General features: G+C 61.7%; 1 protein-coding gene across 1 annotated transcript in view; it reads left to right on the top strand.

Annotated features, from left to right (window-relative positions):
• Positions 1 to 553: 553 nt before the first annotated feature.
• ss (aryl hydrocarbon receptor spineless) overlaps positions 554 to 23397 on the top strand; it is a gene marked incomplete at both ends in the record, with an annotated part of 40395 nt that continues 17551 nt past the window's right edge. The window contains 2 exon segments of the mRNA XM_037218773.1: positions 554 to 744; positions 21799 to 21902. Coding sequence (XP_037074668.1) covers positions 554 to 744; positions 21799 to 21902 — 295 coding nt within the window.

Below are 23397 nucleotides of genomic sequence, written 5' to 3'. Positions count from 1 at the left end.
GGGGGGGAGTGGAGGCGGCGGCCGATTACGGCGCGACTGGTACACTGGTGAAACGGCCCCAGGCTTAGAGGCGCTGGGCTTGAGCCTTCAGACGAACCGAGCATCGACTTTGCAATTGAGATGTTTGTGGTGTCTACGGTGTGTGAAACGGAGGCGAACATTGTGGTGAAATGTAACTCGATAATTGGGGCCGTAAGTGTGGGATTACAAGCTGATTCCGCTGAGTTATGCTGCTGCATGAGATGGGCGACAATCTGGAAGACTGGGGCGCCTAATCACCGCCGAGAAAACGCTGACTAACCGTGAACTCGTTCCCCGTCCCGCCATTTGTTTTATTGTACGAATCATTGCCTTCTGACGGGTCATCTTCATCTTCAGAGCCTGTGTCATCTGCGCCGACCGATCAGCATTCTGGCATGGTGTCCGTGGCTATCTATGTTTCATTCAAACACGTTGTTGTCTCTGTTCGCCATCTCATCTCATCCACACATGCTCTTGTCCGTCTCCCCTGCGCCTCGGCCCCGGCTTTGACCGCGCCGCTCTCCGTCCGCAGCCTGAAGCCACAGCCAGCCGACTCGAACGCGAAAAGCAACCCGAGCAAGCGGCACCGCCTGCGGCTGAACGCCGAGCTGGACACGCTGGCCAGCCTGCTGCCCTATGAGCAGAACATCCTCTCCAAGCTGGACCGGCTCTCCATCCTACGGCTGGCCGTGGCCTACCTGCGCACCAAGAGCTACTTTCAAGGTTAGTCCCGCGGAAGAGGTGGGAGGTGGGGGCTCGCGGGGTACGTGACAGAGAGAGTTGGAGAAAAGGACCTGCCTGACATGAGAACATGCTCGGCCTGCTCGGTGTCCACCAGCGTGACGTAGCTGAATCCCTAATGAGATGCGGAGAAGCTCGGCCTGCTTTTGTCGGCGATAATACATCGCTGCGCCACTTTGACTTCAGACAATGCAAACCTATCCATCGCGATACAAATACGCACCATAGCGCTCTTATGTTCAGTGTTCAGTGTGCAGGCATTCAGTTACCTAAACCCGTGCTCCATATATTTGCCGTCGCCTACTCTGGGCTCTGAGAGGTCATCGTCGGTCTTGTCTTCGGTGCGGCCGGGGCCGACACGCCTCCCCGACCCCCCCCCCTCGCCCCCGCCGGGGGCGTGGGACTGCGGTGGGCGCGGCCCGCGCCGCCGGCGCCGCGCGCGCGCCACGTCCGCCGCCCGCCGCGCGCGCGGGCGGCGACGCGCGGCGCGCCCGTGCATAATTCGGTGCGAGCGCCGTCGGCGGCCGGCCTCCGCCGCAACTGGGCGAATTAGGTCTGATGCCGGCAAGTGTCGGAGGAGGATTTGACCGCGATCTGAGAGGCCGCCGGCGTCTGAACCAGCCGCCGCCGCGCGAGCCGCCCGCGTGGGGGGGAGGGGAGGGAGGCGAGACGAAGGCGTGCGCCGCGAGGGGAGGAGTACGTCGGCGAGACGGGCAACGGAGAGGACTAATCGCCGCCCTTTACTGCGCTCGATAATCATCATCACCGGACAAAAAGCCTGTGCGTCGCCGTCGCCCGGCACCCCCATTCGGAGGTGCAGACGCAGCCGTGCCTTTATGGGGCACCGAGCCCTCCCGGTGTAATTGTGGCGGGTTTTGTGACGGTTTTTTGCGCCGTCCTGCGCCGGGTCAACATCGGCAATGGAGTGACAGTGGTGGCGGCCTGAGGTCACGGGCGCTGACCCCGGCAGACCCGCGACTGAGGCCGGGTTGGACAGCGTCGCGGCGGCTGTCGGCTTGATGTCTGAGCCGGCGAGGCTGGTCCGCGCGGCCGGGCTAGGGAGGTTTATTGCTGGAGGGGAGCGGCAGCCTCTCCACCGCTTCACGACAAAGTGCGATTGGATGCAAATACTGGCCGCCTCACGGAAGACGGCGGCGAACGTGTCGTGAGCGGCATGAGACAGTGGCCGGCGGCGTCCACATCTGCAGCCATTCAACACGCCCCATTCTCCGGCGTCTGCCGCCGCCAGTTCCGTGCCAGATTCTGTCGCCGGACTTTCTCGGCGCCTGCTCGGGCTCGGGGGCGGCCCGGGCGCCGGTCATCCGGACATGGAGCGCTCCGCCGTCGCCGCGGTCGTACGGCTGCCAGGTCCTCGATCCGCCACCCGTTTTCTGCCCCTCCCCTCCGCTCACCCCCCCCCCCCCCCTCCACCCCCATCCAGGGTAATCTTGCCCCGGGCACAGACCGGTGACCCCAGCCGCTGGTGGCTGACGAACGTCGCGAGGCAGAGTAGCTCCTCGTGGTGAATTGAGACTGCTTTGGAGGTGAGAGTCGGTGGAGATTAGTAAATAAATTCTGGTGACCGCTGGCGGCCTGCGACAGTTTTTGGATGTCGAAAATACTCGTGACAGTTGCATGAAAGGGACTCACGGTCCTGAGTATCCATGATACTTTCATACAGCCGTTGCTGACTGTGGACACCGTTTAGATGCAACTGTTGACATGTCGTGACGATTGGCTGCGCAGCCTTCACCAACGCCGCCTCCCCATGCGGCTCCCTAACGTCTCTTGAGCTCCTAAGGCAACTCGGAGTAAGCATTGTGGCAAGTGGCACAAGGGCACACACTAAAAGGAACACTCGGGAGCGGATGTATCTCTAAAAGCACTTTTAAAGGCCCTCCGGTTTTCCGGAACCGGTGGGTTGAGCCAACCGCGAAGAGGTAGTTGGCAAGGGGAAGCGGACAACAGGAGGAGAGAGGCAGCGAGCCGAGAGAGCCAGTGAGAGGAAGAAGTCGGCGGGAGGAGGGAGGCGGAGAGAGAGAGGAGCGGGAACGTTACGACGGACAGTGACCCAGCTGGGGGGGTGGCGACGACAAGAATGGGAGCGACGAGAGCGGGGAGGGGTGGTGGAAGCCGGCGACGCGAGAGGGATGGGACAGAGGGAACGGACGCGCCGGCCGGGAGCAGTGGAAGGCAGCGGAGGGAGGCGGCGGGAGGCGGCGGGAGGCGGCGATAGCGCCGGTGGGAGGCGACCGGACGCCGGCGGCGGCCCGGGACGATCCCAATCGCCGACAGAGGATGACGGATCGGCCAGCGACGCCTCAGTGCCGGCGGCGCCCGCCGCGCCGGACACTCGACCACTGTATTAGACCTCTATCGAAATATTATTATTGCCCCGGCGCTAATGGCCCCTCGCATCTGATACGGATGATTAATGGCGCCCGGCTTATGAATGGAATACCTGGCAATCGGCGTGTATCGGACTTCCGTTTGGGCGGCGATACGCAGCGGCGCCGCCGCCGCCGCTCATTAAGCGGCGAGGCGCCTCAGCTCGCCTCGTGTTGTGACACGGCGCCGAGCCGGCGGCCGCTCGACGAGCGGCGCGCCCGGCACCTGACGGGACGGGACCGGTGTCCGCCGCTCACCAGATCGCATCAGCGCCCGCTGGCAGGGGGGCCGACGGCGCCCGACGCTGGGAGAGCGAGCTGCCGGTGGCGAGCCGCGCTGGCCGCCAGTGAGCGAGCGGATTTTTGTCCTGGCGCGACGTTAATTAACGGGCGCCAGCATCGTGCGGTGGCAGTGCCGCGCGCCGCTAATAGAAATTACCGCAATTAGACATTCGGGCCGGCCCAGGAGAAATGGCCGCTTTTGCCGCATCCGTTTGGTTTTTCTCAGCCGGCGTGGGGCTTGCGCCATTACCGCCGGCTCCGGCCGCACGCGGAGGGAACCGAACCCGGCGCTCTCCCAGGCATGTCAGCGTTCTCGGAAGCGGCGGGCCGCGCCGCGCCGTCAGCTGACAGCGGCAGTCGCGGCGCACTGCGGCGCGACGGTCTACACGCGCCGGGGACGCCGTGGTCTGGTAGCTTGCATTGGCATGTCGCGGCGCGTTGCCTGCGGGGCTGTGTGCGGCAGGCTGCGGTGCGTTGTCTGTGGGGCTGGCCCTGTGTGGCTGTGTGCGGCAGGCCGCGGTACGATGGCTGTGTGGCTGTGTACGACAGGCCGCGGTACGATGGCTGTGTGGCTGTGTGCGGCAGGCCGCGGTGCGTTGTCTGTGGGGCTGTGTGTGATAGGCAGCGGTGGGTTGCCTGTGGGGCTGTGTGCGGTCTTTGTGTCAGTGCTGAGCATCCACCAGCACCGCCGTGCTCATGAAATGTTCGTGGCCAGAAGGAGCGCGACACACCCGAAAGACACAGGTGGTGTGTTGCGAGGTTGACTTTTGGCTTAGGTGCGGGCAGCATTTACTGTTCGGGTTAGAAAACTCTCCGGTGTCGAAAGGATACCACCGTCCGCCGGACAGTGCCCGCTGTCCGGCTGAGGACGCACCTGCTGTCCGGGTGGCGACTCGTCCGCTGTCCGGGCACGGACATTGTCCGCTGTGTGCCCGCGGTGGGTACGGTTCAAAGGGTGACAGCGCATATCAGTCATCGGTGAATAGCGCTCCCTCGTCGCGCGCGGCCCTGCTCTGATGACGGTTATCAATGGGGCAGCTGAATGACCTGTTTCGCCGGAGCGAAATGTCATTAGCGACATTGATTCATCGGGCCCTTAAAGGTGAGCAAGGCTCAGCGTCCTCGAAAAGCGTGGCTGCGGCGAAGCGCGGACGAGGCACGCCTGTGAGGCGCGGTCTAGAGACGAGCGGGCTTTCGTGGCACAGGGCGAAGGAGCGAGGCCAGCAGGGAGCTGGACCCTGGAGCGACCTCGGGTCCCGGCCGAGCCACCTCCTTCCAGCGGTTGGTGGGCGCGAGGCCGGGCAGGGAGCCGGGCCCCGGAGCGAGCTCGGGTCCCGGCCGAGCCACCTCCGTCCGGCGGCCGCAGCGTGTCGGCCAGATAAGACGACAGCTGTCGGGCCGCTGCTCCGGTGGCCATCTGGCTGGGAAGAGAGGGTGGCGGAGACCGGACCTCCAGGGGGCTCCCAGCCGGAGACGTGCAGTCGGGCGCCTGCTGCCATGGCCTTGGCTGTAGATGTGTCGCTGCACCGTTGGGTGTGCGGCTGGATACCGCTGGCTGTGGGTACACCTGGATACTGTCCGATGCAGTCTGAATTCCGCCAGATGTATTTCAGTGCGCCATCAAATTTACGCTCACATACCGCCCGCTGCTTGCATGCTGACATCCCGGCACATTCGTAATCCGATGCATGCATGCTTGGTCGCCGCCGTGTGCCATCCGGCCCTCCGTCACCCACATACCTGTGTGCCAGCCCGACCCCGGTTCACTCCAGCCCACCCCACCCGCATTGCTCCCTCGATTGGGTGTCCGCGGCGCGAATCGATTCTCCACGGCAATTACGGCGCACATCCCGCGACGCGCGGCAGCTGCGCCGTGCAATATGCACAGGTGAGGCGAGCGCGACGCGGCGCGGCTAATTGTGGCGCGGCACAATGGCGGCGCGCATCCTCCGGCGCGCTGACGGATCGATGCAATTTCCGGCCTGCAGATGGCCGCTGGCGGCCGGCCGGAAGGGTGCGCGTTGCAGACCGGTAATGCCCGCCCAGAGGACTTCCGGGCGGAGAGGAGCCGCCCGCCCGTCCGCTCGCCCATCCGCCCACCGGCAGGCCGACGCTCGCGTCTTGTCCGCCGGGCCGAATCCGCCAGAGAAAAATGGGCAGACAAGCGGTCGGTAGGTAGTTTCGATGTGCTTCCTGTGCCCTAGCGTCACACGTGGAAGGCGACAAGATTTCTGCAGGATCGGCAGATTTAAGAAGAGTAGTCAAAGCAGTTTGGAACAGAGTAATCGGTATTATCCATTCCTGCTGGCCAGCTGAGCCTGGCGTTTCCAGCCAAAGATCACCCCGCCTTCGTCACTGCCTAATTCTCACCCCTGTTCTAATATCTTTCCTCCTATGTCCCATGCCTCCCCGACATATTTACGCCCTGACAATCGGCAGTCTCAGTAACGGACACCGAACTGCGTGAGCGCATCGTCCGGTCACCACGAGGGTGGGCAGCCGGCGACAGCACGCTCAGCCAAGATGCCGGCCGACCTCAGCGGCCTCGCTGACTCCGCCGCTGCGTCGAAGCCAGGCCACGTGCCCGCGGCGGCCACGCCCCTGCAGCGGCATGATGCCGGCGCACGCCGCGGCACGGCCCCCGAGGCGTGTCGTGGCCCAGCTGATGTTCAACACGGGCCGGGCCGCATTTTTGCGCGTGTTGAGGAAAGAGGAAAAGCTCGATTACCGCCCTGCTGGAACCACTCAGTAAAAATCTTGCGACATACCCGTTGCGAACGGCTAATTGTCAAAGGACGTTCGCCGCTCAGTGAAGGTCTGGCCAGCGAGATAGCGATCTCCTCGAGCCGCATATAGAGCGACGATTTTTTTCCTAGCCGCGGCCGACGGCGGGCGTCGGTCATTTTTGGCATCACCCGCTCGACGGCGACGATTCTTTCAGGGCACTTTCCTGGTGCGCACCGGGTTCCCGACGGCGGCTCCTCGGCGGCCTTAATACGTAATGAGGCGGTCCGGGCAAGAGTGCCTGGCACAGCGACCGGCGGGCGGACCGATTTCATCGGAAACTTGTGACAAAGCACGCTGGGGAGTCGCTCCGGTCGGGTCGATCGGCTAAAACTGGATCAGCTTTTAGCAGATCTGATTCCGGGCCGGTCTCTGTTGCCCGCCGTTGCCGTGGCAACGGGAATTGGCTACTTTTTCTTGCTGATCCCAGATTGTTGCAAGGCTGGGGGCACATTTCGGTCATTTGGGTGGTTGCTCTGTGGATGTGGTCGGATTGCTGGGCGATTAAGGAAATGTCCTCGATACTGACAGAATAGTATTTTCCGGTTATCAAATGCAGAGGTGACTTCAGAATCGTCCTTCGATCGAAAAAGGCCTCGGTAGACTTCATTTTTTTTATTAGTGGACAATGCCCAGCTATCATAACTTACATGCGGTTTCCGTCGCTTGGAGGCCAAATTTAAATGGAAATAAAACACTCTTGCATTATGTCGATCAGTGTGCTGTGTCGAATAGCCAAGTGCCCACCTGCCAGTGGGCATTTGTACCGTTTAACTCAACGAGCAACTTGCCACATCCTTACCTACAAAATGGTTAGAAATGACAGAGGAAAATCAAGCCGCTGCAATGCACGCTTCTGAGAACTAAATTGCGGGAGGCAAACATCACGCCCGTAGCTCCACATAACTCGACGTGCCTTCCTCTTCCTCGAGCCCATCTACCTGTCAACCTCTGAACCGACCAACGCTCCACCGCCTCCCCTCCCCCAGCTCCATCCCACCCTCCAACTCCGACCCACCTTTGACCCCGACCCACCTCACCACACACACGCACGACCGCGCCAGCAGCTCATCGCCTGCCATCCGGCCAAAATCGGCGCGCTCTGTCCCTGGGGTGCGGCGGGCTCGTGTACGCCGCTGAATAAACCATGGCGGGCGCGTGAGCGCGCCGGGCCGGCGCGCCGCCGCCCGTAGTGGCGCCCGTAGTACGGCTGCAAGGCTGACCTGCGTGCTAGCCGGCGATGATATTAACACATCGCGAAGGTGCCGTCCGTTCACATGCAAAGGGGCTCTGGCACGCCCGCCCGAGCTGCGGCGGCGGCTCACGAGCTCACGGCTCATAGCTTATCGCTCACGGGCTCAAGGCTCATGGCTCACGGAGTCATGACCTCACGAGCTTGAGGGTTCATAAGCTCACGGACCACAGCTTGCGGGCTCGCGGGCTTACGTGCTCACGGCTCATGGCTCGCGGAGTCAAGGGCTTACGGGCTCACGAGCTCACGGACCACAGCTTGCAGGCTCACGGACTCACAAGCTCACGGATCACTGATCGCGGATCACGGATCACGGATCACGGATCACGGATGAGTGCACGGTCTTAAGGATTTACGGGCTCACGGACTTAAGACTTGCCGCTGCTTCGGTGATACTGATGCACGTAATCGTGGACGCATGGCCACGCGGGCTTACAGGCTCGCAAACCGAGGACACCAAGGTATCTTGAGGCTTTGAGCACATGCGCCCATAGGGCAATGGCTCCAGAGCTGACGGAAAACCGCAGGCATGGGCGCCGGGCTGATCTGTAATAATGATGGACAATCGCGGCACAGAAGCCGGTGACGTCTAGCGGTTCAGCAGGCGCACGATCCATGAAAAACCCAGACGAAGATAACGAGCCTCCTGACGGTCTCACAGAGGCTATTTCGATCAGGGAAAGGCCACAGCCACCTGCAGCAAGGACGCCGTAAACTGCTGGTCAACAGAACAGGGGCCTAGCTTTGCAAAATAAGTTTGCAGGTTGAGAAGGGAAGATCGCTTAACTCGCCCCTCCCCCTCCCCCATTACGCATTGAACGGGTTTCTCCTCGTATTTGACACGCTTTCATATCAATGTTGGAAGGAGGACCCTCCAACTAGAAGACGACACCGTAGCCTGAACAGGATATTGATTTGATTGCCATCGTCGAGTCAGGTGCCGGCCGGGCCGTGCGGCAGCAGTATCTGGCCGGCCCGGATCGGCAGCGTCGTGTTCAGACGCGCCGGCGGAGGCGGCCGGCTCGTCAGCGGTGGGCAGACGGGTCCGGGGGCAGCGGTGCGGCCGCAGAGGAGTGCCTTTTTATCGCCGTCCGGCCCAGTGTAAATACGTCCCGCGCTGCAGTTCGCACTGCCTAGGCCTCCGGCCGGCGCCGCCGCCGGCGCCCTGCGGTAATTGCGGAAAATAACAGGTTCCCCGGCAGACGCGGTCGGTCGGCCAGGATAAATTGCAAATCAAGAGGGTTTGAATTTACGAGACTATTTATTTTCATATTTGGGACGCTTTGATGTTGCATATGGGCGCGCGTTAGTGCGAGCATCCGTGAGCGAGCCGCCGTCAGCGGCGACGGCGCCGGCCGTGCCGCAGACGGGGCGACGATCGGCACCTGACTCGTCACCCTAGCCAGGTGCCATAAGCGGGCAGCTGCAGGAGCGATGCGATGATCTCCGTCCGGCATCTCCTGGCTCCGCGGCCCACTGAGGGCGGCTACACTTGCGCGGAGATCCGGCGGCCGGCGTGATTCTCCAGCAGCCTAATTATACGGAACACTCCGTAAATCAATACGTGCATCCAGCACGGATATTTCATGCTGCGATTACCCACTCATTACAAATGGCTGGTAGCCGGCAGAGCAGCCGCTGTGACCCAGCCTTGCCTATGCGGCAGCGGCCGAGGCGGCGCACCGCTCGCACGTGGCGCGGCTGTTGCTGCGCGGGCGCGCGCAACGTGGCGCACACGCCAGCTGTCCGGCCGCGGCCGCCGCCGTAACACCAGTAGTGCCGGGACGCCGTGATGGCCCCCATTGACCCATTATCCGGCGTAACGACGGCGATGCATGCGATGCCTGATTTAGCGCCGCCGCCATGCGGCCGCGCTGGAAGCTGGAGTGCCGAGGGCGCCGCGAGATGGGGCTGTTGAGTTACGGCCCACGACCGGCCCGCCGGCGGCCGGCGTCACCGGGCGAGCTGCAGACGGCCGAGCAGGATGTGCCCGCGCCGGCCGGCTCGAGGTGTTTAGGGGCCCCGTATTTCATGTGGCGTGCGGCGAAGGGGGCGGCGTATGCGGGCCCAGACACGCCATGGAGACCATCACGTTTGGCACGGAGCGTGATTGAGATGAACGGCCCGGCTTGGCTAGTTACGCGGTCCGCTCATGAAGTGCCGTAAGTGGTTCGCGGAACTGGACTCGAGAGTCGGGGGAAGACGGCTCGGGTGCCCGGCTTCCGAGGGTGGGGCGACGGACTCGTACGACGCGGTCAAGGCAGGACGCCGCTGAATGTTTCCGTTCCGCGAAGCGGTAATCGCTGCTGGGCGGCGTTTAAGAGGGCCGGGCGCAGTTTGAAGTTCAACTGCCGCATTGGCCGGCAAGTGCCGCCGTTGTGTACTCAACGGGCCGTTGACTCGCACGCTGCAGTCGACTCAGTGGGACGTGAAAACCTGGAGGCGTGGCGGCGCCGGCCCAGCCCCACCCTGGAGCCAACCGCGAGAGGCAGCCGGCAGAACGAGCGACCGCTCTCCGCAGAATCCACCGGGCGCCTGTCTGTGTGGTTGCTGTCGTCCGCCAAGCATGACAGGCTGTGCTCTGGGTCTGCCTGCCCACAGCGCCGCGAAGCTCGGATTCGGCCGACGTTCCCGGTCGGCAATACACGTTGCAACGCAACGCATCCCGACATCTCCCTCAACGCCATACCTCAGCGCCGACCCACGCAGCCTGGCCCCCATGCGAAAGCGGCGAAGCACGCCTGCACAGGCTGTAGGCAGGACAGCGCTGGCCATAGGCACGCCTGCACCGGCCGGAAACACGCCTGCACCGGCCGTAGGCACGCCTGCACAGGCTGTAGGCACGCCTGCACAGGCTGTAGGTACGACAGCGCTGGCCGTAGGCACGCCTGCACCGGCCGTAGGCACGCCTGCACAGGCTGTAGGCAGGACAGCGCTGGCCGTAGGCACGGCAGCACCGCGCGTAAGCACACCTGCACCGGTCGTAGGCACGCCCATATCGGGCGTAGGCACGTCTGCACCGGGCGTAGGCACACCTGCACCGGGCGCAGGGTCGGCTCCGCCGGACGTAGACCCGGCTGCGCACTCCCAGCACGGCCCCTGCGCGGCCCTGCGCGGTGACCGCAGATAGGCAGCCGGCCCGCACCAATAATTATGGCAATTTATGGGTCAATAAAGTCCTAGCGGGCAACTACCCGTGTTGTGATGGACGGCGACGGCCGGGCGGGTCGCCCCTGCCCCTGGCCCGGAATGTGGTGCGTTGCCACTGGCGGCGCCGCACCGCCGGCGTCCATTGGACGGCTGCTGTTGTTGCATTTTTGCACCGCGTCCGCCGGATTCCAAGCCGCCATTAGCGTAATTGGCGGCGGCGAGAGCGCTCTCTGGCGAAGCCGGCCGACGCCGGCCGAGACGGCGCCTGACCTGGCCGGGGGCGCGGTCGGGGGCGGGTCAGGTGCCTGTCAGGGGCGAGTCAGGGGCGGCGGGCTCCTGCTGGCACGGTGGCTGACCTGGCCGGAGATGCAGCCAGCTCCGACAAGGGCGTGCGACCTCCACATGCCATCTTGGAAAGGCTTTGCTTTAGTTCGCCATGTCCAGGAACGTGACGTTTCTGAAAAGGGTTTGATAAGTTTGTCTTCAGCGAAACCTTCCAGCTGATTACTGCTTGCTATCACAGGCTGCCAGCGTTGCTTTGAGCGTCATAGGTCATTCGGACAAAATGGCTGAATGATAAGCTTCAGGAACCTTTCCAGATCCTCGGACGCCTTTCCAGGGGTCATCTGTCCGCGTGGCGCTCGCTTTCAGCCGTCTCGGCCGGTTCCGAGGTGCAGCCGGCACCGGCGTCTGACTGCCGTCTCGGCCGGCCCCAACATGCACCCGGCACCGGCATCTGACTGTCGTCTCGGCCGGCCCCAACATGCACCCGGCGCCGGTGTCTGACTGCCGTCTCGGACGGCCCCAACATGCAGTCGTTGCCGGTATCTGACCGCTGCCCCGGACGGCCCCAAGATGCGGCCGGCGCCGGCGCCTGACCGCCGCGCGGCCCGGCCCGCCGCGAGGTGACAGCGTAGCACAGTAGCGCGCGCCGGCCGCCGGCCGCTCAACGGCGGCTGGACATGCGAGGCGGCGGCCGGGCCGCAGACGGGGCCGCCGGCCGGCACATGATTTACGGCCCGGCTGGGGCCCGGCGCGGCCCCGCGCCGCCGCCGCCGCCGCCGAGGGCCCGCGGCCGCGCCTCAAGGGGTGCTGGCGATGGCGAGCGTTGGCCGCTCGGCGGAGTTCGGGAGGTTGAGAGCTCGGTTGGGCCGGGCGGGAGCTCGCAGGGGGTGCCGGGATCTCCGAGGGGCTTGCAGGGCGGCGCGGGTACCGCGGGACGTTGTGCGACCTGACACGGTCTGGCAGGTCCGGCGGAACCTCGCGGGCCTCTGTGGTCCTCGTGGAGCCTGGTGGGTCATTGGGCGCCGCATGGTAACCCGCCGGTCTTCGCCGAACCTCACGGGCGACTGCCGTCGCGCTTCGCTCGCCATTGTCCCCGTCGCTGAATCGTCACAGGTTATGACTTAATCGATTTATAATGACTACTGCGCTAATTATTTCTATTTATCAGACGCGCTCGTAAAGTTTAATTCACTTTTTGCGGCGTGGCTGCACGTTGACGCACGGTTTTTGCATAGCGTTGTCCGCTCCCGGCTGTGCGGATGGCGCAGAGCCGGGCCTCGTTTGTTTCGGGCTTCCCGCCGGACGCTGGCCGCCGGGTCGGAGGCTTTATCGATATCGAGGAGGTGCGGCCGACCGAGTCGCAGAAGATGGGCGGCGGAAAGTTGGACGCAGTGCCGGCGTCGCCGACCGGACCAGAACTCTGGACTACACGTGAAGCGGCTCCACGCAGGCGGCGTCGACCAAGTCGTGCAGTGTAAATGTTCGACTGGGAGGCGGTCCATTTAATTAACTTCGTCGGGTCGTAAACTTTTACGAATCGATGACCGCTACGAGCTTTCGTGTTTCCTTTGTGTACGTTTACGCGGTGTGATTTATAAGTGCTTGGGCTGTAGCTCTGCTTTATGGCGCCGAGCCGTGATTACTATTGCTGGCCGATCCCTCAGCCGTCGTTCGGCTGTCGGAATGCCCCGCTTGTCCCAGTCCCGGGGTCTCGGGTTCGTCCCAGGTCCTCCGGCTCCAGACCTTAGGTAAGGGGAGAGGAAGGGGCAAGGGGTGGCTTCACCAACTAGACAAACTCGGTGTTGGCCGTGCGGCATTGCGTGCCAGGCCTTCACACCAGCGGAAATTTTCGACGTTCCTACGTCGCGGCCGCGCCGTTCCCCCTTGCCGCGCGCGCCGCGACTTTTTACTCGCTCCACGACCTATAAGCACGTCGTAACGACACCGCAGCCGACGTCACGCTTTGTCTGCGGCCGCGGGGGGCCGGGCGCCGTCACAGGCCACGCGGAGGGGGGGGGGGCGGACCGGCGACGGGGCTGCGCACCCCGCGGGGATCTGTCATCGCGCGCTGTCGGTGCCGGCGAGCGAGCAGCGGCGCGATAAAACCGCCATAAATAACCCGTAAATCATCAGGGTCGCGCTGTGATTACCGGCTGCTACTGTGATTTCAATGTTGCCAACTCACGGCCGTCGGCCGACTACAAACGGCGGCCGCCGGCGGCGCGGCGCGGCCGCTCTCAAGGCCTAGGCTTCCGGCCGGTTATTGCTCGAGTGCGAGGTGCCGGGCTGCGAGCTTTCGTCCGGGGGCGTCGGCCAGAGGAGGCGGCGGCGGGGCCGGGATGTGGCGCCTCGGTGGCCTCGGCTGACGTGGGTTGTGCCGGCGAGAGTTTCGCAGTTTTTTTGGGGGGGGGACCATGTTTTACAATCGAGAGTCTCACGAGAGGGTTCGTGCGAAGTTGATCGGGCAGTTCACTGCTGATAAAACGCTTTAGTGAGTGAGATGTGTAGCCGTGATGTCTTTGGTGTGCTGAAGTGGTTGAAAACTCGTCGCTTCATACCACTTAAAGGTAACTAACTACCTGGACGCAGCAGATGAGCATAAGCAACGGAGTCTCGTAAGGAATAGCCTACGGTCACTGAATGCCTCCCTCGGAAACTTCAAAGCGGCTCCTGGCGCGCACGAACAGACGCGCTCTCTCCGCGGGCACCTCCGCTCGGGGGATGCGCAGTGCAGTGGCCAAATCGCCGTCGACAGCGCCATAACAGATCGACATTAATTTCGCAGCCGTTTTACGACGGCGTAATCTGTGATGTTCGAGCCACGACCGGGCCGAGCCCCTCGTAATTTTGCGGCGCGGTGCAACGAATCCACCGCCCCGCGCGGGTCGAGGCCGCTAATTGAACCGTTGCGGCCGTTAGGGGTTAAACGAGTTGATTTAAGATGGCTGATCGCGGGTTCCCACGGGATGCTGCGGCCACTGTGCCAGAGCGGCGCATACAACACAGCCGATTACCGAGCTATGCGTAAGCTGGGAGTCGACGTGTGGCAGCCGCGCTGCAGAGGCTGATTTAGTGGCCACGATCACGGGATGTCGATCGCCGAGAGCCAGCGCGGAATTTGGCAGCCGCGCGCTTGCACGGAGCGAATAGCGCGGGGGCCAGGCGGCACCCTTGTGGACCACCCAAAGAATGCGCCGGCGGGCAGGGGGACGGATCCTTTGTCTCGCTCTCAGGACGGTGCAAAGTCTGGGCCGCGCAATTTGCATCGTGCAGAACGCATTGCACTAACAGGTTATCTCGTAGTTTAGGTCAAATGTGAGCCTGTGTGGCGGCTATGGGTCGAAATTAAGGCAATGAACGGTGGTAACGAATGCCTGGCAAAGCTTAGCACCTCTCTGAGATATGCCATGATGTGTGCCCACACTAATCTGACAAAGCGCTTACAGCCTGATTGCCTATGTGGAAAGCTGTCGAAAATGCATGGAGATTGTAAAATATCATACATTTCTGAGCTCTAAAAGGTTCTTATTGAAGCGACTGCAGCGGCTTTGAACTCCGCCGGCCGGCTGTCATTAGCACATGGTTGACGGCTTGCGCCATAAGACGTTCAGCCACGTCCGTCTTTTTTGACAGCTACGAGAAGCCCACAGAAATGTTCACACCACGGTTGCGTGGCAACGAGGCTAAAGCACGGCCATCGCTTCCTAAATGTCACAATAAACGGCGCAGTCCGTAGTTATTCGTAGATTAACAGCGGCGTTATTCACCTGCCTGCACCGTGTATTAAGCGGCAAATGGTCAAAATGCAGCGGCGAATTGTCTATGTTTTGCCCATGACTCGACTGCAGCTTGAAGCGATCGCTGCCAGCCATGTCCGCCGCAACGAAACCGGCCGCATTGTTCAGCCACTCGGTGGGTACGACGCGCCAACTGTCTCACCTCAGGAACTCTTTTTTAGAGGCTTGGCACTGCCGGAATACAGATCATAAAATATGGCCGTGGCTGCGGGCCCATTTCACATGTCGCTGCACCGGCGCGCCAGCCGTGATGCCAAGCGTTTGGCTGAGACATGGCCGCGTGGCTGCCACGCCATGTCTGCACGGCTCGTAATTCGATCGCATGCATCGGCGCGCGCAGCATTAAGTACGGCGTCATCGCGGCTGCTCGCGCACGGTTAGCCGGCGCACAGTAGCATGCGATCGTCGGCGTTTGGGGGCTCTCCGCGCATTGTTGCCGGTGGGCGTCAAAGTCCTGCGTCGAATGAACGCTGTGCATGGGGCGCATGACCTGCGTGGGTGGCGGAACAGCGACGGGCGATACAGGGCGATGCGCAGTGGAATGGCCACGTGAAATACGCACTGTGAGGTGAATGCGCCATAAGAGGCAGTTCACATGCACAACCCAGAGGCAACAGGGCCAAACGACTGGCGCCAGCTGCTGGGCTGGGGCTGGGCCCGGACCAGCAGCTCGGAGCTGGGCCTGGACCAGCAACTCAGGGCTGGGCCCAAACCAGCAGCTCGGCGCTGGGCCACAACGGTCACCGCGCCTCCACCGGGGCTCGAACTCGCCCTCTCCGGACGGAGACGCGCCTGTGGCGGTGGCTTGCGCCCGACGCGGTGACTTTGACAAACGACGCGGCGTCGGGGCGCGGCCGGGCGTATTGTTTGCCTTGCGGCTGCTCTGTGGCGGCCCGGTCGGGACCGCGGTCTTTGTAGCGCGGCGCCGGTGGCCGAAAGCCGGCCTGTTTGCTCCTCATTATTTCAGGCCGGTGGCGCGGGTAATGCGCCTCGTAGATGTTCAAACAAAGAAGAGTCCACAGCGCAGCGACGCTGGCTGAGGTTTACGACGCCCGGCGACGCTCTGGCGGCGCTGCTTTTGAACGGCGCACGGGTTTTATTCGGCGGGGACCTTGCGTTCCTGATGTTCTACACAGCGGCGATAAAGCGGCAATTTATGACGGATTTAACGGAAATGCCCCCGTTTATTGCCGAAAATTGCAATCATGAACACGCATGCCGGCCATTGCGGCGTTACACTGGCCGCTCGGGTGCAATCGATACACAGCCGGCTGCAGCTCCACGGGGAAAACCGTTCCCACCTGAAAATGGAATTCCTGTGAAGGCTTAGACCGGGCTGGTGAAATTTTCCGGAAAGCTAGCAACCGTTTACCTGACGTAAAGACTACGATGCTTAGAAGGAAAACAGCATTTTTACGTTACCTTTATGGTTTGCCAGACGTGCATGTCCGTGATAAGCACACAAGAACGTGTGGCCCACGGCCCATTTCGCAAAGTGGCATTACTCATAGCGGGTAAAGGCGCAAAAGCGAAATCTATGTGACTAGGGCAATGGGTACAACCAGCAATTGTATGAAATCGGCAGGATAAGGGAATGGAATTTCGGGCAACTTTTTGTGCTCGACTCGTACCATCACCGTTCCTTGACGCCGTGATGGCATAAACTTCAACCATGGACTTGCTCCATTTCGTTCTCCCCTTCTGCGTTGCCGGACACTCGTGCGGAAACTTCGACTGCCGACAAACGACTGGTCAGCATCGTTGTCGCCCGTTCACCTCCATTACCGCGGCCTCCATCCATCCAACAGCGCGCTCCGCGCGCGGCGCCGGCGCAGACCCCCCTTTCCGGAGATAATGAAGACCACTTCGCGAGCGGGCCGCCACCCGGCCGGTTCCGTTTTTCGTCGCGCCGCCGATCGCGCGCCGGCGCCAATAAACCGCAGATTAGCCGGCGCGCCGCCGGATTCCGCGTGTCGACGCCGCGACGCTAATCCGCGCGACGCGGCCATTCATTCGGCGCGACACGGCGGTCGCGCGCCGATCGGACAGGCGGCACGTGCCCCCCCCCCCCCCCTCTCCCCGCCGCCGCGTCCGCCGCTGCAGCGGCGAGCTGCCGCGGCGGCCGCGGCGAGCGTGAGGTATGACCGGTGGGGGGCGGCTGCGGAGAGAGACGATGGAGGAGGCGTGGAGAGTGAAAGGAGGCGGATGGAGTGGTTGGAATAATGGTTCGTGCGGTGGGCGGCGGCTTGCCTGGCTACGGAGCGTGTATCATGCATTGTGGCGAATTGTGTGGTGTTTTTGGAACGAGGTGCACCTCTTCATGAAGCGCTAACGATGAAGTCATTCGTGTTGCACCCAGAGCCTGCGGGGTGACTGGGAATCGAACCCGGGTCCCCACGTGGGAGCCCGCGTCACTATCCCCCCGGTCATCACGCCCCCGAAATGGGTGGCTTCTCCGAAACAACGTCCTGCCAGGGAGCCTCGCGTGGTGACCAGAAAACACTTAGGTTCGGTCTGCACCAGTCGGACGGAGGTCTCGTCCGGTCCAGTCCGGACCGGACCGGACGAGACCATCTGGACGGCGGGCCACCTGGAGACTGGGCCATCTGGCCCGCCGCCGCCTCTCGCCCGTCGGCCTTTTTACCTCGGCCTTTTTACCGGGCCGTCGATTTTTCCGTGTTGCCCGGCGGCCATGCAAATGTTCTCTCGCCTGTCTCGAATTTCGCCCGCTCGTCCACAGCGCCGCCCGCCACGGGCGGCAGCCACAAAAACGGCGCGGCTGTGGCCGGCGGCGTCCGCGCGCGCCGGTGGTACCCCTTGACCCCGCCGCCGGCCGGCTGGCGCCACCCTTGCATCATCTGCCGCTCCCTGGCGCCGATCGGTCTATCCGCGATGGGTGGGGCTCTCGGTATGTGGCTGGCGGAGAGGGGGGGGGGGGGGGGGAGCGGACGAAAGATTAGTGTTTTTAAACTTGAGTGCGGGGTGCTCGCGAAATGTGTGGAAAGGATCTGATTTTAACCTCGATGTGCCCTACGTCCATCTATCTTCACAAAAGTTAAAGTGGTCGTACCTACCAGCCGCGAGTTCGAACTCCGCTCGAACCGCCGTGGCTTCACACGCGCCCGGCCGACGCCGCAGCCGTCGGCGTCGACGGACCGGGCTATCGACGTCGGCAGGGCGTCGGATCGGCGTGTCGGCTCGCGCCCCGGCCACACCGGCTGTAACATAAGCCCGGCGGGGCGGGCTAGGGCGACCTCGCGCCGTTTTTGCCGCAGGTTTTTGCGCCGCGGCCGGCGGCCGCGGCGGGCTTGAGTGTCGGCCTCCGTCGGCGGACGGAGGCAATTTTGGCGTCATCGTTTTTATCTCTTGCAGCGAGGCGTTTTGGAGAGGGCGGCGACTTTTGGATGGGGATTAGCGCTCGGTGGTGGTTTGGGTGGCGTCGGAGAGGCTGCAGGCGTGATTGAAGGCTGACGGAAAGTGGCTGGGTGGGCGCCTGCGAGCGGTGATTGGGTGCGGGATCTCTTGTCCAGTTATGTTTCACGCGAGTGAGCTCTGCCCAGCTGTCCATATCGGCTCAAAACAAGCCTGCCCATCACGGGCGATACGCGTCCCGAACCCTGACCAAGCGTTTTGTGTAAAAAGTGTTTTTCCACGCTCTTCTGCGCGCAATTTTGGTGATTTCGCTTCGATTATTTATGAACTGTGCATGCTTGCGGTCAGTTTAGATGTGCATAACTCCCGCCTATTGCGTGCCAACCATCTGATCTAATTTCCAGAGCCGAGCACGCAATGCTCGTCGGCTGTTGATATCGTGTATCCGACGCCGGTCGCTATTACATCCGAGCAAAACTTCCCGGATAAGGCCGAACTTAAACACACCTGCCTACACGCCAGTGGGTCTTCGTGTTTGACGATTATCAGCACGCATCAATCCGCTATTGATGTGGACTCTTCATGCAAAGAAGACCTGATGCGCCTCCCTGGGGCGCATCGGTGGCTTACCCTCCCCATCCCCCACAGCACCGCCGGCAGGCCCGCATTTCAGTTACCGAAACCGTTGTCATGGTTGCACGTTGGTAATAACGAGCAAATAGGCAATGCGCCTGAAATAAATGACGCCATTGCGAGCATTCATCACGTCGCGGTATTTTGAATTTCTGCGCTGCGTGGAAACGCCTCGCTGGAGTGGTCCAACCCGCAAAAGCGACCCAGGGAGTGTGCCTCTTATTTGGCGTTCGCATGTCGCGTGGCCATATTTTTCGCGGCTTCAGCCCTGTGTTAGTGTCGGTAATCATTGTCGGCCTGCACTGGGCGCTATGTACGCTCTCAGTATTTCTTTTCTAATTCCAAAGGGCCGGGCGACGTGACGAATCCACGGGACCGCCGCTCACTTACACCCCCTGTATGGTGGCCCTTCCTCGTGCAGCTTTGTTCGGTGTGGGCCGCACAAAGGCCGGAGAATGGGGGGCGTGAGCCTCCATTGCTCACAGCGGCTGCATAACGCGATACGGCACCGGTGATAAAGTGGGACGCCACGGCCTAGCATCTTGGAAATGCGCGACGGCAAATTTGGCGAATGTTTTTGGCGGGCGCTTGCGATTGTACCGTCCTTTGAGCTGTGAAAAGTCGTGTTATATTACAAGGCCGTGGACAGAGGCGTCCACGCTGGCGTGCTACACGAGCTTTGCTGTGTAGTGCAAAAGAAGCTTCCTTTTGCCGCGATGGAGCAGCATTTTCATGCCTATTTTTAAATAAAAAGTCAATGGCAAAGCGCGTGTATTCATCTTTAAATTACCTGTGGTGGCAATAAACGAGCTCCCCGACACGAAATGGGTTTATATGTCGAGGCGTCCCTGACGACCGTCAGATGCGCAGCTCACGCTTTGGCTTCAGTTGAGAGTCAGATGCAACATGACTAAGCTGGCTGAATTCAGACTGATTCTGGCTTGAGGTAGCCGGCTGAAGGCCCGGGGCTTTTAGGCTAAAATATGTCCGACACAATGATCTATCACTTCAGACTTATCACACTTTTGCCTTATGTCATGTTATGTTTCGCCGTGCTAGACGTATTTTCAGCCCATTTGTTCCTCATGTTTATAATGAATCGTGAAATAATTTATGTGTTTACTGCATGCAGGCTAGTAGCGTAATAATTGTGCTTCGCGTGGTAGCAATAAAAGCGGAATGCATGCGTACAGACCTGCGTTGATCGCCACTGGAACAAATTGCTCGCATCCATCTTTGCGGGTTATTTTTGACACGCTATTCCCAGCATCTTAACGGGAAAGGAAAATATCACACATGGAGCATGCCAGCCCGGTAATTGACCGCGTAGAACTTCTCCAAGCTTCTTGCAAGCCATCGCTACGAGACCGAACAAGATCCACTTCTTTTCCGTGCATGGGCCAACATCGACGGCACGGCGCGCAGACAGGCCCCACCCAGGTGCCCTGACCCCCCCCCCCTTCACCTCCTCCCCCCTCATCCAGTGATCTCATCGGACCAGCTCGGAAAAATCCCCATCACAAATGGACTCGTACCGTCCGGCGCCGTAATGGAAAGTAATGAGCATAATGTGTAATATTTTACATTCCTGTCAACACGAGGGTGTGGTCGTCCCCCGAGGGCCGGCTGAAAATTTCGTCGGACTCGGCTGTCGACTTTATTAGCGGCGCGCGGAGGACTCCTGGCGGCGGCGGCGGCGCAGCGGGAGCGGCGAGGGGGACGGCGGGCTGGCTGGCTAGCAGTCGGCCTGGGCCTAGTCGCGCTCAGTGAAATCATGCCGGATAAAGCCATCGGCTCAATGAAGCGATACGAGCCGGTAATATAGTAAGCAGTGTGATGAACAGAAAATGGCCAAAAGGTGGTTCCGATCAGCAGACATTGCTCATGAGCAAATTGCATCATGTTTGTGGTATAACAATGTTCAAAAATTGCTGTAAAATGATACAGGTGACGCAGACTGAACGTTGTTTTACCAGTGATGACTGAATACATACTGCTCGCTGTATTTGCGAGAGAATTCTTGGCACGGTGGGGTGGTCTGGGATGTGATGATTGTACATTTCATAATCGCATTTCGCATGACTCAAAATGCAGCAGAAAAGAGATTATGCAGACTCTCTCAAGAACGAAGCCAACGTGAGTGCTACCTGCTTCACGGCATTTCCATTGACACATCCATCACAAACCCAAGCAGCCACCAGCAGCTGGAACCATGGAGTCAGCCCACCTTCGAAACGACACCGCGCGCGTAGACGGGCGGCGGCGAAGGAGTTTCGATGACTCGCCATACCGGGAAAATAGCCGGCCGCGCACCGACCGCAGGACGGAGAACTTCCTGGGACTCTCCCTCTGACGCAGAGCTGAAGCAGGGCTTTGCGGAGGCCAAAGCTGAGGCCACCTTCCGGTGCCACTGGAACAAAGGCGCTTCCGGAGAAATCCTAGTTAGCTGCAATCAAACATTTACCGACGCTATCCGTGTATCGACCGTCAGGCGTATTTGCAGCAATGCATACCCAACCATTTTCCCCTGGAAAATACACGGTGGCTCGGGCCAAGGGATGAATTATAGGGCGTGAAATTGGCGGTGTGCCAGGGTGCGCTCGGTGGGGGGATGCGGACAGGGCCATCGGCGGACACACTCAATCGATGATGCCCGCGGCCAAAGGTGGCCGGCCCGACACCGGTAACAAAGGCTGATGCCGGCGCGGGCGCTATTCGAGTCGGAGCACATCGAGCTCCCTGGGAGGGCCGGAGCGAGCTGCTGTCCACTGCGACGGTCGGCGTGCTGCACGCTGACGCACGCCCGGCTAGGATGTGGGCGTGCTCCACGATGACGTACGCCCGGCTAGGATGTGGGCGTGCTCCACGATGACGCACGCCCGGCTAGGATGTGGGCGTGCTCCGCGATGACGCACGCCCGGCTAGGATATGGGCGTGCTCCACGCTGACGCACACCCCGCTAGGATATCGGCGTGCTGCACGATGACGCGCGCCCGGCCAGGATGCGGCGTGCTCCACGCTGACGCACGCCCGGCCCCGGCCGCGGAGGGTCTCGTCGCGTCGACCGATGCTGACGGCCCGCTCTCTCCGGCAGTGTCGACGTCGCTGTACAACAAGGAGGACAGCATGGAGTCCCAGTACCGGCGAGACGGTATGCTGGGCTACGACTCGGCCCTGGACGGCGAGGCCTTCCTCCAGGTCAGAACGCTCAAATGCTTATTCGTCTGTGCCTATCCAGTGCTAGGTGTTTTGTTATGCTCTGGGGTTGATGTGAGTTCGCTTTTTAGAAGTTGGCTTTCCAGGATCCCAAGGGATGGCTACGCCACAATCCTGTCTTCTTTTGTACAACATATTCAATCGACCTCATTTTCTGTCCACTTTTGGGGTCCTTTCCTTGCCCTGTCCGTGCTGTGTCCCTGTCCCTGCAGCAGACTCAGCCGCGACCCTGGCGGTCCGAGGAGTCCCTCTCAGGCCCCGATGACGGTGAGCTTCAGGGGATCCCCAGCCGGCGGCCACCTCTTCAGTGGCCGCAGGTTGAGGGACGGTGTCCTGTTCCAGTCACTGTCAGAACAGCATACTGTGACTGCTGCGCTTCGAGGCTGTCCTTCGAGCCTGTCCTGAGTTTCATCATCCACTGCCGCCGCTGTTGTGTCACCTCATTCCACAGCCGCCTCCCGCGCTCCAATCTGCCCGGTGGATGGGCGCAGGAGGGGCACAGGAGCAGCACAGGAGGGTCACAGGAGGAGCATAGGAGGGCGCACAGGAGGAGCACAGGAGGGGTACAAGAGCACAGGAGGGCGCACAGGAGGAGCACAGGAGGGGCACAAGAGGAGCACAGGAAGGGCACGGGAAGGTGCACAGAAGGAGCACAGGAGGAGCGCAGGAGGGGCACAGGAGGGCGCACAGAAGGAATATAGGAGGGCCACAGAAGGAGCACAGGAGGAGCACAGGGGGGGGGGGGCACAAGAGGATCACACTAGGGGTGCAGGAAGGCGTACAGGAGAGGCGCAGGAGGGCGCAGCAGTGCCAGCTGCCCCCCAGCCATGGGAAATGTGGTGTTCGCTTGTGACGTTGCATGGTGAGACAAGTGTAGGTCAGCTTTCCCAAAAGTGGGGTCAAACATCTTTGCCACCCAATTCTTACCATTCATCACCATGGGGTTCATGTGAGCCGTTTAGAGAAGGCGGGTGGGCCTCTCCCCTCCGCATCCTGAGCCGAGTCCTTCACATGTGGTCGGGCGCGGATCTGAAATCGTTACTGCTTGTTTCATCGTCACTCCAACCCCCGATGTTTAAGGGTCACTACGACCGACCCTACCCCGGATGGAGGTCGCCGGCACCTCCCCCTCCCCTTCCTCCTGGGCGTTGTTCGGCGGCCGCTCGGCGCGCCCGACACGTCTTGCTCCTGCGTGCCGCGGCTGCCACCGCGCCACGTTCGTCGCAGGTTGCGTGGCGCAGCGCGCTGCTCCGGCCAATGAGACTGTTCGCACGTTATTACCGGGATCGGCACGCGAGCGACGTCACGTGCCACGTGCCGCACGTCGCGGCGTGACGGGCGGCGTGACGGAGGAGTCGTCACGGGCGTCTGCCGGCGGCCGGGCGCGAGGAGTCACGAGGGACGGCCTCTGCCGAGGGCGAGCCGAGCGCCCGGGCAAGGGAGAGAACCCCCGGCTGGAGGGCGCACGCAGATCCTC

This window comes from Pollicipes pollicipes, unplaced genomic scaffold (genome assembly GCF_011947565.3).
Source record: "Pollicipes pollicipes isolate AB1234 unplaced genomic scaffold, Ppol_2.1 Scaffold_4219;HRSCAF=4965_pilon_pilon_pilon, whole genome shotgun sequence".
Classification (NCBI taxonomy): Eukaryota; Metazoa; Arthropoda; class Thecostraca; order Pollicipedomorpha; family Pollicipedidae; genus Pollicipes; species Pollicipes pollicipes.
Note: the sequence above shows the minus strand (reverse complement) of the source record. Positions and strands in the feature narration are given on the sequence as shown.